Below are 13095 nucleotides of genomic sequence, written 5' to 3'. Positions count from 1 at the left end.
AAATATTGTGGAATGTTCTAACGATTTTTTTTCCCCAGTGTGTAACTTTGTAAAGTGGTTAATTGCCTGTGGTTGCACTTCACGCGTGGAAGAACTAGTGTGAGAAACGCCGATCTCCAGCGAGGCAGTGGACTGCCCCGCGCAACAGGTCTGGAGTGGACACCGTGCTTCTCCGTGGAGGTACCCGCCCCCCCAAAAATAAAGTCAACAAGAAACACAACATTGGAACTTTTTAATGTAAAAAAAAAAAGAAAGCTTTTCAACAGCAGCGCTACCACATTGAACCGAAACGGATAAAAATGAAATGCCAATGACATTGTTTACTTTTTTAAAAAAAAAGCAACAACACGGAAACAAACAACGAGAAACAAAAAGGCATGCCCAAAATGCAATGCGAGACCCAGAAAGGAGGTCACTGAATTCATCTCCAGGCATGTAACACAGTTGTAGCCTGTATGCGCTCAATCAGATGCATCACATGACCTTTTCGGCATGCTTACCATAGGCCAGACACATTGCATGTCTCACCAGTGTACTTACCTACTGCATATGGAAATGGAATACAGAAAAGACATTTTGCCATTCTGTCAAACCCCAGAGAGGTGTGCAGGGACCTTAGTTCCCTCTACAGGTAACCTGGGTATTTACCAGTATAGACCAGGAAGCCTGACATGACATTTCTATCAAGTTTGGGGTTGATTCTAGGGCAGCAGAGAGAAAACCACAAACTGGGAAGACTTGCTTCAAAACCGGTACACATTTCTGGGTGTTGGATTATAGTTAAAAAAAGGGAAATGGGGCGCAAGCTTCCAAGGGTCTACGTCTGCGCCCCACCTGTTGAAGGGGGTTCAGGGTGAAGAGACAGGAGGTGGAGCAGGCCGCTGGAATTAAACCTTTTCCACCAGAAATGTAGCCCGGAGGAGCTTCAGAAAACGGTCTACCAGATCGAGATCACTTGGCTTAGAAATCGAGGTGCAGATCCCTGCTAAAAGCAAGGAGGACCTTCCCTTGAAGGAATTCATTTCCTGCAGGAAGCACTGAGGACCGCAACACAACCCTTTCCGTGCATTCAAGCTGAGAGACTCCTTCTCCCACCCCTCCCCTCTGTTTAAACATTCTCCCGGAAGAAGCAGCAGTGAACTAAATTTCACTGGCTTCTGAAAACGGGGCCAAGACACTGCACACCTTCCTTGCTGTCGTCAATAGTTCACAACACAGAACACACAGAAACGCACACCAGTACAAGTCGGAACCAGAGGAAGAGGACAGCCATCTTCCACAGATTTGACAGGGAGAGGCTGCACACGATTGGCAAACAGACATTGGACAGACGTCTTTGTACAGATAGATGTTCAGTCCATTCTCAGTTTTTTTTATTTTTTTATTTCAGTGTAGTAGTAATAATGATAAGTTACAAAAAAAAGCACTTTTTATCCTTTGAAAAATAAATCGAACAGAACTCTTGCATAGCTAATGATAATCTAAGGCTTCTAGAAGTAATAATCATTTGATAGATGATGTGGATAAAAACAAAAGAAAATTGTCTTTACAGCATCAGCCAACTGTATTAAAAGAAAAAAAAATGCTTCTAAAACTTTAAAATAAGTTTTCAAAGTTGTTTCCAAGTCCTTGTCCTTTTTTCCCTTGCAATGAATACAAGTTCTAACTAAACCAGGATGATTTTGTTAATACTTAATTTTCCTTCTGGGCATTTCTAGTTTCAGTCTGCAGTTTTAAAATGCTTCACAGCCAAACATGTATGTCTATTAATTAAGTGAGAATCCACCAGATACCACCTGAGGCAATGGTCACGTTTTGTATTGTTAATAAATCCACATTTGACAACTTGGTCACAGTACAGTGGGAAAGACACTTTAAAATTGAGACAAGTTCGCTTTTCTATTCTCTGCAACACAAAAAGAAAGCAGAGCAAAGGGTTGGATTTAGCGACTGCATGTGTTTGTAATTAAGGCCACACAGTTGTGGAACCTTTGGTTGGTCTAACGTTGTTTCAGTACGACAAGTTATCAAACCAATTCCACATGGGGACACATGCGCTATCAATCTCTGCACGGATCTTCAGGATGTAGAGTGCAGAGGAAACAGCGAGGACTAATATGCTGGAGAAATGTAAGAACACCCAATGGCAATTAATCTGTCAGATTCGTTTTTTTTTTAAATAATTTAATTCATTGTTGTTGTTTTTTTTACTTTGGATATAGTTCAGAGTAATTCAGCTTCAATCCTTTCCAGGAATAATAAGGAAAAAAAGACTTTATAGAGTCCAAATGTTTTAAATTTCTATTTCAAACATGAATTCAACTTAAATGCATAAATATGATTTTATTATAGGTCGCTACCTTTTTTTCCCCCCATTACTGCTGGCTGCTATAAAACATCAGCAAACTGTTTTAATTTTCCTCCACAAATGAACCCAGCGGTGCACAGAGTTGAATTCGGGTTGATTTTTAAAGCAGTAGGTTTCAAGTTGTTACACTGAAATTAAGTGTATACTGTATGAAAAGTCTGGTGTCAGGGGTAACCCCCCCCCCCCCAAATGTCATTGTACCTCTGAAGTTTGGGACGGAACATTTTCCCCATTTTTGGGAATTCTCATTATTTGCTCATGATGACCCAAATCTCATATAAAATCCCTCTGGACTCTAGCCAGCTGTGCCATTGTCATCAGGTTAAACATTTCACAATGCATTTGATCTTGCAAAGCCGTCAAATTACACTCTTATTTGTGCTGTAATGTGCTCATGCACATTTCTCTACAGGGCTGCTGGTCGTCGACCTCGGTTTGCGTTTCCTGGTGGTGTATATGCAGACCTGGCTGAGCCTGAAGGAGTTAAAAGAGGCTCTTGGCTACAGACATGACCGAACGTCCACAAAGCAACCTCAAAACCAGATGGGAAGAACAAAAAAAAAATCTCTCATTATCACAGCAATGGATCAAAGGACTACTGAGCAACATCGGAAGCAACATACTGTTTTTTTCTTTTAAAGGAACCTTGGCCAAGATGAAGTCTGAAGCTACAAACTCTGAATAAAAGTGGGGAAACGAGTCCTCTAACTTTTCCTTATCTAGCCTGCACGTTGGTCCTGATTCACAAACACTTTGGTCAGATGGTGCTCTCTCTCTCTCTCGTCTTGAAATAAAAGCTTTGCTGTGGCCTCCTCGAAAAAGACAACAACAACAGCCTTAATAATAACAATAAAACATTAGAAAAATAATAAAAAAATTAAATGAATAAATATCCACCATTATAAATAAATTAGTGTGGAAAATTCGTACATTGAAACAGGTAAACTAACACCTTAAGCATGGTACAAAAGAAAAAAAAATAGATTTTTGTAATACATTATCACTGCCTCCATTTCGAAAACTACAAGGAAAATAAAACACTGCTTTTTTACTGCAAGCAATCCGTCCCCAGTTAACTAGTTAAAGGGATGTTGGAGAAGTCTGTCTTGAAAGGAATGGCAGGCTGTTCTGCACCGGCGCAGAGCAAGGAGACACTAAGCTCTTGGTGTCTTGCAGCCCGAGCTGTGATCTATCAAAGCCAACACCCGCTGTGAAACCTGGAACTTCGCAGGACCCCTGGGGAACACTGGCGAGGTTTGGAAGAACGGACAGGATGAATAAATATTCGGCAACACTTTATTAGAATTAGAATGTTGCTGCCTAAAGGGTTCACAACCCCCTTACAGCCGCTGCAGAAGATGTTATCACCCGTATGATGCTTTACATCACCTGTGCATAAGAGGACTGGACATTTGTTCTAGCGTTGCATCACACGAAAGTTCTACAAACGATGCTAAAACAGTTGTCCTGACCTCCCGCGTTCGGGTCACATTGTTTGCACGTCAATATGAAGCGTCACGCAGGCGATAACGACGTCTTCAGCAGCAGTTAGGAAGGGATTATGGAGCCCCTGTGCAGCAACTTTCCCAACAGAAAACTCTGCTAACAGATCAGGCTCGGGTTTCTTGGGGGTGTCTTTGCTCTTTACGACCAGGAAACCGCAGTTTGTGCAAAAAAAAAAATCTACCCTTCCACACTCCCAACAAAAACACAAACAAGGGATAGAGCAGCTGAAACCTTCTCTTCTGTATTTGGTGTCAGGCGGAAGGAGTCACTACAAACCTACAATGGTTTCCATTCAAGTAATTCAAACCCGCCCAGATAAAAACACAATATGTTTCAGTTTTGTTCGTTCAGTTTTGTTTTGATATCCCTTTTCCTCCCACCCTTCACTCATCCAGCCCCGGAAAAAAAAAAAAGAAGAAAACAGACATGGGGACCAACAACTGTTCTTCATGCCTCTCCATGTGGGATCTGTCAAGTCTCTAAACAGCTGTGATGGCTGAAAGGGCCTGTAGGTGACTTGTGAAGAATTTGGCACGGGATTACTCACGCAGTACTTGGTAAAAAAAAAAAGACAAGCAAATGAACCTTGATCTACCAAGTCCTGAAGATCACACCAGGGAAAAAAACAACAGACGGGATCTTCAGCCTTCGTAAGGATCATAAGAACCCGTGCCATACACCAAAGAACGACCACCCTCAATGCACGAATCGGAACATGAATCTGCCAACACCACGGTCAACTCAAAAGGGACACTTAGTTTCTGCACTGCGCCCTGCAGTGCTCAGCATTGTTTTTTTTTTTGTAAGACAATGGGCATCAATGCTTCGAACTCTAGGGCATTAGTCTCTCTCCCGGTGCCGACATTCATCGCGATGTTTCTCGTCTGCCGGACTCCTGATGGAGGACCACACCGCTTCCGGGCGATTTTCCCGCACAGGGGAAAAAAAAGAAAAAATCCAGCGCCCGGATCCCTGCCCTAGGCTCGTCATTAAAGGCTGAAATGAAAATACATTCTTTGACTTTTTAGGTTTTTTTTCTGAATTCTTCCCTTCCAAAACGAACCAGGAGCACACACAGCCCGTGTCCCCTTCTCCTTCCCTATTTGAATGGTTTTCCAGCAGTTTCTCTTCCTCTGTTTTTTCCTCCTCTCTCCCATCTCTTCCTCCAGCTAGAACTCCCTGCCCTGTCTGCACTCGAAAGGAAGTGTAACTTTCCACCCTTTTGGACACACCCTTATGATTATGACCTCCTTAGATAAAACAATAATAGCAATAACGATAATAACAATAAGGTCACAATTCTTTTTTTTTTTTTTTTCCCTTTCCTGCAGGTGATGCTACTACTAAGTCTACCTAATACACTAACTAACCCAGATCTTGGTCACCTGCTGGAGAAACGCAAACAGCTCAAGAAGTAAGACGAACGCCTGGGTCAGTGAGGAGCCTCCTCCTGACAGACGGCGCCCCCCAGAGGGGGGGGATGAGTCTCTGCAGGCCCACGCCCAACAGGGGCTACTGTTTGTACTGGACCAGCGTGGGGCTGCATCTGGAAGCCCCACGGCAGATTTCGCAAGGCCGCAGCTCGAAAGATCTTCTCTCTGTGCTCCCGCTCCTCTTTTTTTAAAAAATATTTCTTAAGATATTCAGCATGAGGATTTGTTGCTTCGTCCCGTCTTCAGCTCCCGGCGCTGTTGAGGTCACCCGCTGCCGGGGAGGGGGGGGGGTTTCCGCGCAGCGAAGAGAGGAGCGGCAGGGAGGAGGGGGGGGGGGGGAAGGCACTGCTCGCCTCCCGCACGAGGATGGGCGGCCTCTCCGGGCCGGCGGTCCCGTCACCCCTCCCCTCGCCCAGCTCCGCGCCCCCCGGGCCCCTCACTGCCCCGTCACCTCGATGACGTCGTCGTCCGAACTGCTGGCGCCACTCTCCGAGAGCTCGTGCGGCTCGGGCGGCCTCAGCGCCGCGCCCAGCATCCCCGGGGCCGAGAAGTAGGGGGGGAAGCCGGAGCCCGGGGGGCCGTGGGCGCCGGAGAGCCCCCCGGGGACCAGGGGGTTGGAGTACATCCGCGGCTCGGGCAGCAGGGACTGGCCGTAGGGCAGGGCGAAGCCGGGGAGCATGCCGGCCATGGCGGGGTTGAGCAGGAAGGGAGGCAGGGAGGCTGAAGTGGAGGCCGGGCCGGCGGCGGCGGCGGAGGAGCAGGAGGAGGTGCCGGAAGAAGAGGAAGCAGAGGAGGAAGAGTTGGGCAGACTGCTCCCCAGGCCGAAAGGGTCGGGGGTCATGGGGAACATCAGCCGGGAGTCTCCCAGCTGACCGGGCGCCTGGAAGTACGGGGACCCCGCGCCCATGAGCATGGGGTGCCCCATGGGGCCGAGCAGCGCGGGGTTGAGCCCCAGGGCCGGAAGGCCGTAGGCGCCGGCGAACGGGTAGCCCGGCAGGGGCAGCGGCACCGAAGTCCGTTTGCTGGGCGGCTGCTTGTGGGGCGGGTCCTCCGAGGACGGCGTGGGCATCTTGCGCTTGGTGCCGCGCAGGTCCAGGGCCGCCCCCCCACCGCCGCCGTCGGCCGAGGGCGGGCTGCCCAGGCTCGGCCCCGGGTCCAGGCCGTGGAGGTCGAGCAGCTGCTGGGCCGAGATGCCCTGTGCCTGCGTGCCGCCGCCGCCGCCCCCCTGCCGGCCCACCTGGCCCCCCGCGGCGATGGCGGTGGCGCCGGCGGTGGTGGGGGCGGCGGCTCGCTCCGACCTGCCCTCCCGCGCCGCGGCCGCCGCCGCGTACTGCTGCAGCTCGCTGAGGATCTCGGGGCTGTCCGGGGAGAGGGGCCGCGCCAGGCCGTCCGGGGTGAGGGGCCGCGCCCCGCCGGGGGACCTGCAGCCGTTGCTGCCGCCGCCGCCGCCGCCGTTGCTGGAGGGCTCCGCCGGCAGCCTCTGGGATCCTGGGAGGGGGAGAGAGAGAGGGGTGAGCGAGAGGCGCCGGCGACTCTCGGCGGGAATTTCTCGCTCTTCCGGGGGGCGGTCGGAGAAGAGCGATCGAGGGTTCGGTTCTGGAATTATTTGCCGGCGTCGGACCAGCTCGTTTCCGGGAGCAGGGCTCACCTGCAGAGGCGTCGGCGCCCTCCGCTCCGGGTTTGGACTTCCCGGCCGCTCGGATGGCGAAGATCCTCCCGTCGCTCGTCCGGATGTACGTGCCTGTGGAGGGGAGGAGGTCAAAAAGAAATGAGCAACTTCCGATCAGTAAGTCCGACTTAAAACACTTCAAACAACCCGGCACCCCGTTTCCTGAGATTTGACTGCAGCAAATTCCGGTAGCCAAAACCCAGTCAGAGGCCTACGGGTTCTTCCATGCATTTTGGAACATTATTGTTCAAAATTCAAATCCTGAGGCAGAGAACGGCCACTCCCGCAGGTAGACCTGCTGTGGGAAAACTTCGCAATTCACTCCGAGGCGGAAGTGCACTGCAGTGGTCACATGTGGAATCGAATGGCTCCGCAATGCAAGGTTACAACCACTAGGGGGAGTCCTTGCTGTGTGCCCAGATGTAACTAAAACACCTGGTGGGATTACAGGGTGGGAGCACACAAAATAAGCAAAAAAAGGCAAAAATCAGCATCAGAAACAGTGCTGGGCTACCCGAAAAGCGTGGAGCATCCTGGATGCATTTAAGGACCTTTAATGTGGACAAACTCTTTTAAACGATCTCTTTAAATTAAAAATGTGCAGGCTGTTTTTGAGAAAACCCAGCGTGCTTCAAGGCCTGTGTTTGTTGGCCAGCGCACCTGTAGCTGCCTGAAGCGGAACCGGGTATCTCTCAGCACGATTCCCACTTTATCGATATTTACCCTTCGTCCCCCTGATCACGTGGATCCCCTCCCCAGCGCTGATCCGGGCCTGAACATCCGTAGTGCTATTCGTTCCCGGAATCACAATATCTGGGGAAAAAAGGAAGGACAAGTGTTGTTTTCAGCAGGGCACTGGGGAAAGTGTAGGTGAACAAAAACTGAAACATGAACGCTAATCATATAAAATCAAAACAAAAATACTTCTCCCATTTGTCATTCAGAACCTCTCCTTTTAAAATATGTCCACCCTGACACGCATGTCGACTCCGTGATCCCAGAGAGCAGCATGAAAGAAACGGGTCACTGCAACAGCAGCAGCATCTGCAGAACCTTGTTCCGAGTGTCGGATGGCTCGACCCTAGCACAGGCTAGGCTGAACTCCGTGATCGCGGGTTCGAGGGCTGGGCCACATCACGTCACTAGCCCACTGTGACTGGGATGACCGCGAGCGGTGAGCGTAGGAATAGTGGCACAGGGCTCTCTGCTCTCCGAGAGAGTGGGAGCAGACCTGCACTGGTGTCAAGGACAGATGCGCCACTGTTCTCCACACACGAGCGCTAACTCTCCTGTAGGCCGCTATGGAGCTCTCGGCACATTGCAGATGGCTCCTCATCCCCCTGCTATGAGCCCAGAGCCCACGGAAACAGTGGATTACTATCTGAGAGGGTATAAAATAAAGACCAAGCCCTGCTCTTACGTCGGTCTTCTAGTCCTGTACATAAAACTGAGATTTCTCATCTCCTGCCGCGAAAGGGCTACGGCACAGCTCTACGTGTTTGAGGCTGGTGTGGCTGTGCCAGGCCGCCCAGGCCGCCTGCCCGGCTCTCCCAGTGCCAGCCCCAGCAGCGCCAGGCCGTACCCGTTGTGGTGACGATCTTCTGCACAAACACCCCGGCTCTCTGCAGGTAGTTGACGGGGAAGTTATGTCCGGAGCTGGAACCGGCCATCGAGGACCCCGGGCCCAGGGGCACCTGCCGGGGCATCATGGGAATGGGGGTGGACTGGACGGGTCGGACGCTGGCCACCGGCTTCTCATCTGGCCGTGGAGGGGGGCGCCTGGGCGGGAGGAGGGGAGGTCAAAGGTTAGGTCTGAGATCTTAAAAAACACTTTACTCATGCCTATTGTACGCGTTATCGTTACTACATGTTATCCATACTTATCATCGTTACTTGGCCGCCCCAGATGGAGATCAGCTTTATTTTTAAGTGATTTTCAGGAAACTTAAATGTCATTTTCAGGACTGTAGATCTATAGTAGGTCTCGGGGGTGTAGCCAGCAAATCAAGGTTGTTCAGTGTTGAACTGTATGTTACTCAAATACACACTCGAGTGTTATATTACTAACAGCACATGTACAGGGTGCAGAATTCAGTTAGCTTTCATTTATTCACATACAAAATACATAGTATCTTCTGCAGCCTCGGATCTATAAAGATCTGATTCAGGATTGTGTAGATTTTGTGACAACAGGTGTGTTAGTGCTTAGATGCATATCTGCGACAAGTGTGTCCTTTTACATTCTGCGTTAGCAAGCATGTCCTTTTCTTAACACGACGTATGAGGTCGCAGATTGTAACAAAGCTATTTCAAAAGTACACAGAACTGCCCTGCGGCTCCTTGCCTACCAGAATGAAAAGGGGGGCCTACTCAAACTAGTGGACTGCAGACGCCTGCACCTCGCAAAAAATGAAATGTGCATGAACGCACAGAGGGCAGCCTGGAGTTCCCCTGTACAACAGCACACACCCCTGCTCACAGCATCTGCTCAAAGACCCAGCCTGCTGACCCTGCTGGCCTGCATTCATCCTGGGATCAACACTGCAGATCCTTCCTCCCAGTCTGTACTGGTGCACCCGGGGGACATGTGTTCCAGCCTGCACACCGAATGTGGCTGGGCCATCTCGCCCTCCTCTCATGACACACCTATCTGGAAGAGCCGTCTAACCTCAGAATGAACGAGCCCTGCAAGCTTAACCTGTTCTGCCCAAGTGTCTGCGGAGACGGGGCCGCCGCAGCAGTCAGACACCCACCAGTTCCTCTGGCTGAAGGCAGGGATGTTGGTGAGGCTCTGGTCGCTGGCAGGGTAGTAGTGGGCGTAGGAGGGGCGTGTGTAGGGCACCGAGGCACGCTTTTCGTCCTCGTAGCTCTTCTTGGCTGCCTTCTTCTCCGCCTTGGTGAGCTTCATCTCCTTGCGGTCCATCAGCAGAGACTCGTGCTGGAAGGGTTGCTGGGAGGACAGGGCACACACGAGTAAGAAAGGCACGTTCTCGCTTACTCTGCAGAGCATGCCCACTACAGACCGGGCTAAAATCACCTGTAACGAGCAGGACTTATTTTGCAGGGGTCCTGGGGAAAAAAAGCAAACCCTTTTACCCTTCTGAGTGCTTAACATCAACCCACAGGGGATATGCTGTCAGCACACCTGCTGGTTCTACCGATCTGCATTTACAGGTCTTAGGAACTGACATTATCGGTTTTATGTTGAAAAGGAGGGTGAGGTCTGTACTGATAATTTCTTTGAAAGAGCCCCTTTCACAACAGAAGAGGTTACCAACTCATTTTAATTGATCTCACTAGCAAGCAAATCGCAGATGAGAGAGTTTCTCCAAGGCAACTGCGGTTTTGTCCTTTAGCTGCTTCTGGGCACAAGAGAAGAGGTGTCGTATAACAGGCCAATTCTTATTTAACTTAATCTGGGATGTAGAAAAATGCAGCAAATAATCTTTTAATCTCCCACTTAAAAAAAAAAAGATTATTCCAAAAATAAAGTCACAGGGATTTTCTAGGTTTAGGTCTCATCTGAAAACCACATGGTGATGCTGACAATAAAATATGAAACTGAGATAAAACCAGCAGGAGAATTATTACTTTAAGACGGGCGAGTTTCTCCAAAGCAGCTTAGATTTTGTGTGTAAGGGCTCTCAGCGAGGCACGTGACCTAGGGGTTTCTGTCGAATCAAAATGAGCGCCACTGAAAACAACGCCAACAATCCCACAATCCTTCGGAGCTCTCGCCAAGGAGAGCAGCCTTCGAGACGAGCGCTGGGGGTCTGGGGGGGGGCCTGCCGTACCTTGGTGATGAGGTGGGGGTACAGCACGCAGGCCTGCTGGATGACGCTCTCCATGCTGTGACTGGGCTCCAGGTGCACCCTGGACAGGTCGGGCTCCTCCTCCATGAAGTGCAGCAGAGACTCCACCTCCCGGCGCGTGAAGTTGAGCACGGGGTTCAGGTCGTCTACCACGCGGTCTGAGCGAAGGAAAGGGCACAGGAGAGAGACAAGGGTGGAGATTTAAGTACCCTGTGGCACCATCGCCAAGAGGGAGAAGACGGCGAGAAAATAAAGGGGGGATGTGCCGTGACTGTCAAACAGACCTTCGTGAGCCTGTAGTTTTACGACCAGCACCGTGTGATGTCTGCGCTACACCATTCATTTCATCATTCAGAGACGGCCGAACGTGCCGTCGCTCAAAGTCCTTTATTAGGAAACTGAAGAGCGACCCACCGGTCCCGCGAAAATGCAGTTTTGTTCCAATGTGTCTCCGAGTCGTGCCCGGGAAACACCGGTGCGCCCTCCGCCGTGTGCAACTTCTCAGGCTAATCCAGGGATCGGACGGCGGCGTCGAACCCGGGACGCAAACCCCAGCCGCCCGCCGGCGGGCCCCTCACCTGACATGCCCTGTTTGGAGATCTGCCGGTCGTAGATCTTCCTCTCCAGCGTGAAGTCGCACACCAGCCGGTAGATGTGGCAGGGCTTCCTCTGCCCATACCGGTACACTCGGCACACCGCCTGGGCGTCGTGGCACGGGTTCCAGGAGGCGTCGAAGACCACCACGCGGTTTGCGCCGATCAAGTTCACGCCCAGGCACCCCGCTCTGCAGAAGGAGACGGAGGAGATGGGCTGAAACCCGGACACACGGGACTAGAAGGAAAACGATCCAGTTTGCATTTTGAGCGCCGTTAAGGCAGGAGCGTCTGAGGGAGCAGGATGGATGAGGATTCGGAACGGGGCGTTCAGGAACCCGCAACCTGGATTTAGCAATAGCCGAGGCCGGTGTCTGTACCTTGTTAGGCAATCTCTTTATTTCGGATGTCTCCCCTTGAGGACTCTTATCTCCCTGGATACCCAGGAGACCGAAGGTATGAACTGCAGAGTAGCATGCCACAGCTTACAAGCACTGCCTATAGGCTCAGTCATTAAGGAAAAAAGGCAAATGTGCCTGGAGAGGATGTAGCAACAGAACTAGACTGTTTCTATGGTATTCGGTATTGTATTCTTGTAAATCCTAACCTGCTCTTCATTTTTTTTTCTTGCTTTGCAGTCACTTTCCATGGCACCGGACATCCGAGACGCCGGTACTGAAAAACCTTTCGTACGCAGATAAGACTGACGGATCAACTTGATCGATCGACTGACCTGGTGGACAGCAAGAACAGCCAGGTGGTGTCGTTCTTGGGGTCGTTGAACTGGTTAATGAGCCGCTCTCTTTCCGACGCGGAGGTGCTCCCGTCTAACCCTGTGGACAGCGAGACAGATCCCGTGACCCCACACCGGCAGATTAGAACCCAGCTCCTAGGCAGCAATGCGTGCAACACCTACAATGTTCACTGATTATATCACTACGGTCAACAACACATTCAGTTCACATTTGTGGGTTTTCTCCAACAATGGCCTCTTTAAAGAACACATGTGGTTGTATGAGCTGCCCAGCTTGTGGAAATTTTAAATGCAGACAGAAGTTCTTAAGAGTCAACCAGCAGAGGGCGATAACGCATTAAAATGGATATGAGCTGCCAACTCCCAGCCTGCAGCGGTCTACATCACTGACCGCGTAGAAGAGAGAGGTCAGTGGGAGCACAGCGGACACTCACGGTAATAGTGGACATTGCGTATCCAGCTCCCACTGTGTCCTTCAGCTGGCATGGGCCTCTTGGCCAGAAACTCCTCGATGACCGACAGCGTGGAAAGACTCTGGCTGTGGGGAAGACGACAGTCGCTGGATGAGATGTTCACAACCCGAGATTTATTTTTTCTCCTGCCCCAGAATCCCAAATGCGAAATGTATTTCCAGTTATCTAAAAGCCAGTCCACGGCTTCAGCTGTGTAAAATCCAGCAACAGCCAATACAGATAGGGAAAAGGGGGAAAAAAACGTTTTGGGGGGGCTGGATTGGGGGGAAAAAAAGGGCTTATTGAGCAAAGGCTTTCCTGAAACTTTTGAAAGCCATCTTCTTAATCAGAACAGAAATTCAGAAGAGCAGTGGAAACATTAATAATGTGTTAAACAGGCGTGCAGGTGGACTAAGTCCCACTGCTGCTGTCTGTAGTTTCAATCTCCTTCATCACAAGACGAGGGACGCCTTCCAGTTCAGGGACACACTGACCGAGACCATGAAGC

The 13095-nt window shown here is 50.5% G+C and overlaps 1 protein-coding gene across 2 annotated transcripts in view; it reads right to left on the bottom strand.

The window, feature by feature from the left end:
• Positions 1 to 217: 217 nt before the first annotated feature.
• The window catches only part of rad54l2 (RAD54 like 2), a 61329-nt gene continuing 48451 nt past the window's right edge, over positions 218 to 13095 (bottom strand). For both annotated transcript variants that reach the window (XM_088637007.1, XM_088637008.1), the window contains 9 exons: positions 12570 to 12673; positions 12115 to 12214; positions 11367 to 11572; positions 10771 to 10946; positions 9730 to 9926; positions 8559 to 8755; positions 7700 to 7789; positions 6956 to 7048; positions 218 to 6795 (listed from right to left, as the gene is read on the bottom strand). In XM_088637007.1, coding sequence (XP_088493133.1) covers positions 5744 to 6795; positions 6956 to 7048; positions 7700 to 7789; positions 8559 to 8755; positions 9730 to 9926; positions 10771 to 10946; positions 11367 to 11572; positions 12115 to 12214; positions 12570 to 12673 — 2215 coding nt within the window. In that variant the 3' untranslated portion in view covers positions 218 to 5743. The remainder of the gene's footprint in view (positions 6796 to 6955; positions 7049 to 7699; positions 7790 to 8558; positions 8756 to 9729; positions 9927 to 10770; positions 10947 to 11366; positions 11573 to 12114; positions 12215 to 12569; positions 12674 to 13095) is intronic.

This window comes from Lepisosteus platostomus, chromosome 6 (genome assembly GCF_059453375.1).
Source record: "Lepisosteus platostomus isolate fLepPlt1 chromosome 6, fLepPlt1.hap1, whole genome shotgun sequence".
Classification (NCBI taxonomy): Eukaryota; Metazoa; Chordata; class Actinopteri; order Semionotiformes; family Lepisosteidae; genus Lepisosteus; species Lepisosteus platostomus.
The sequence above is the reverse complement of the archived record's forward strand: the minus strand, read 5'-3'. Positions and strand labels throughout refer to the sequence as shown.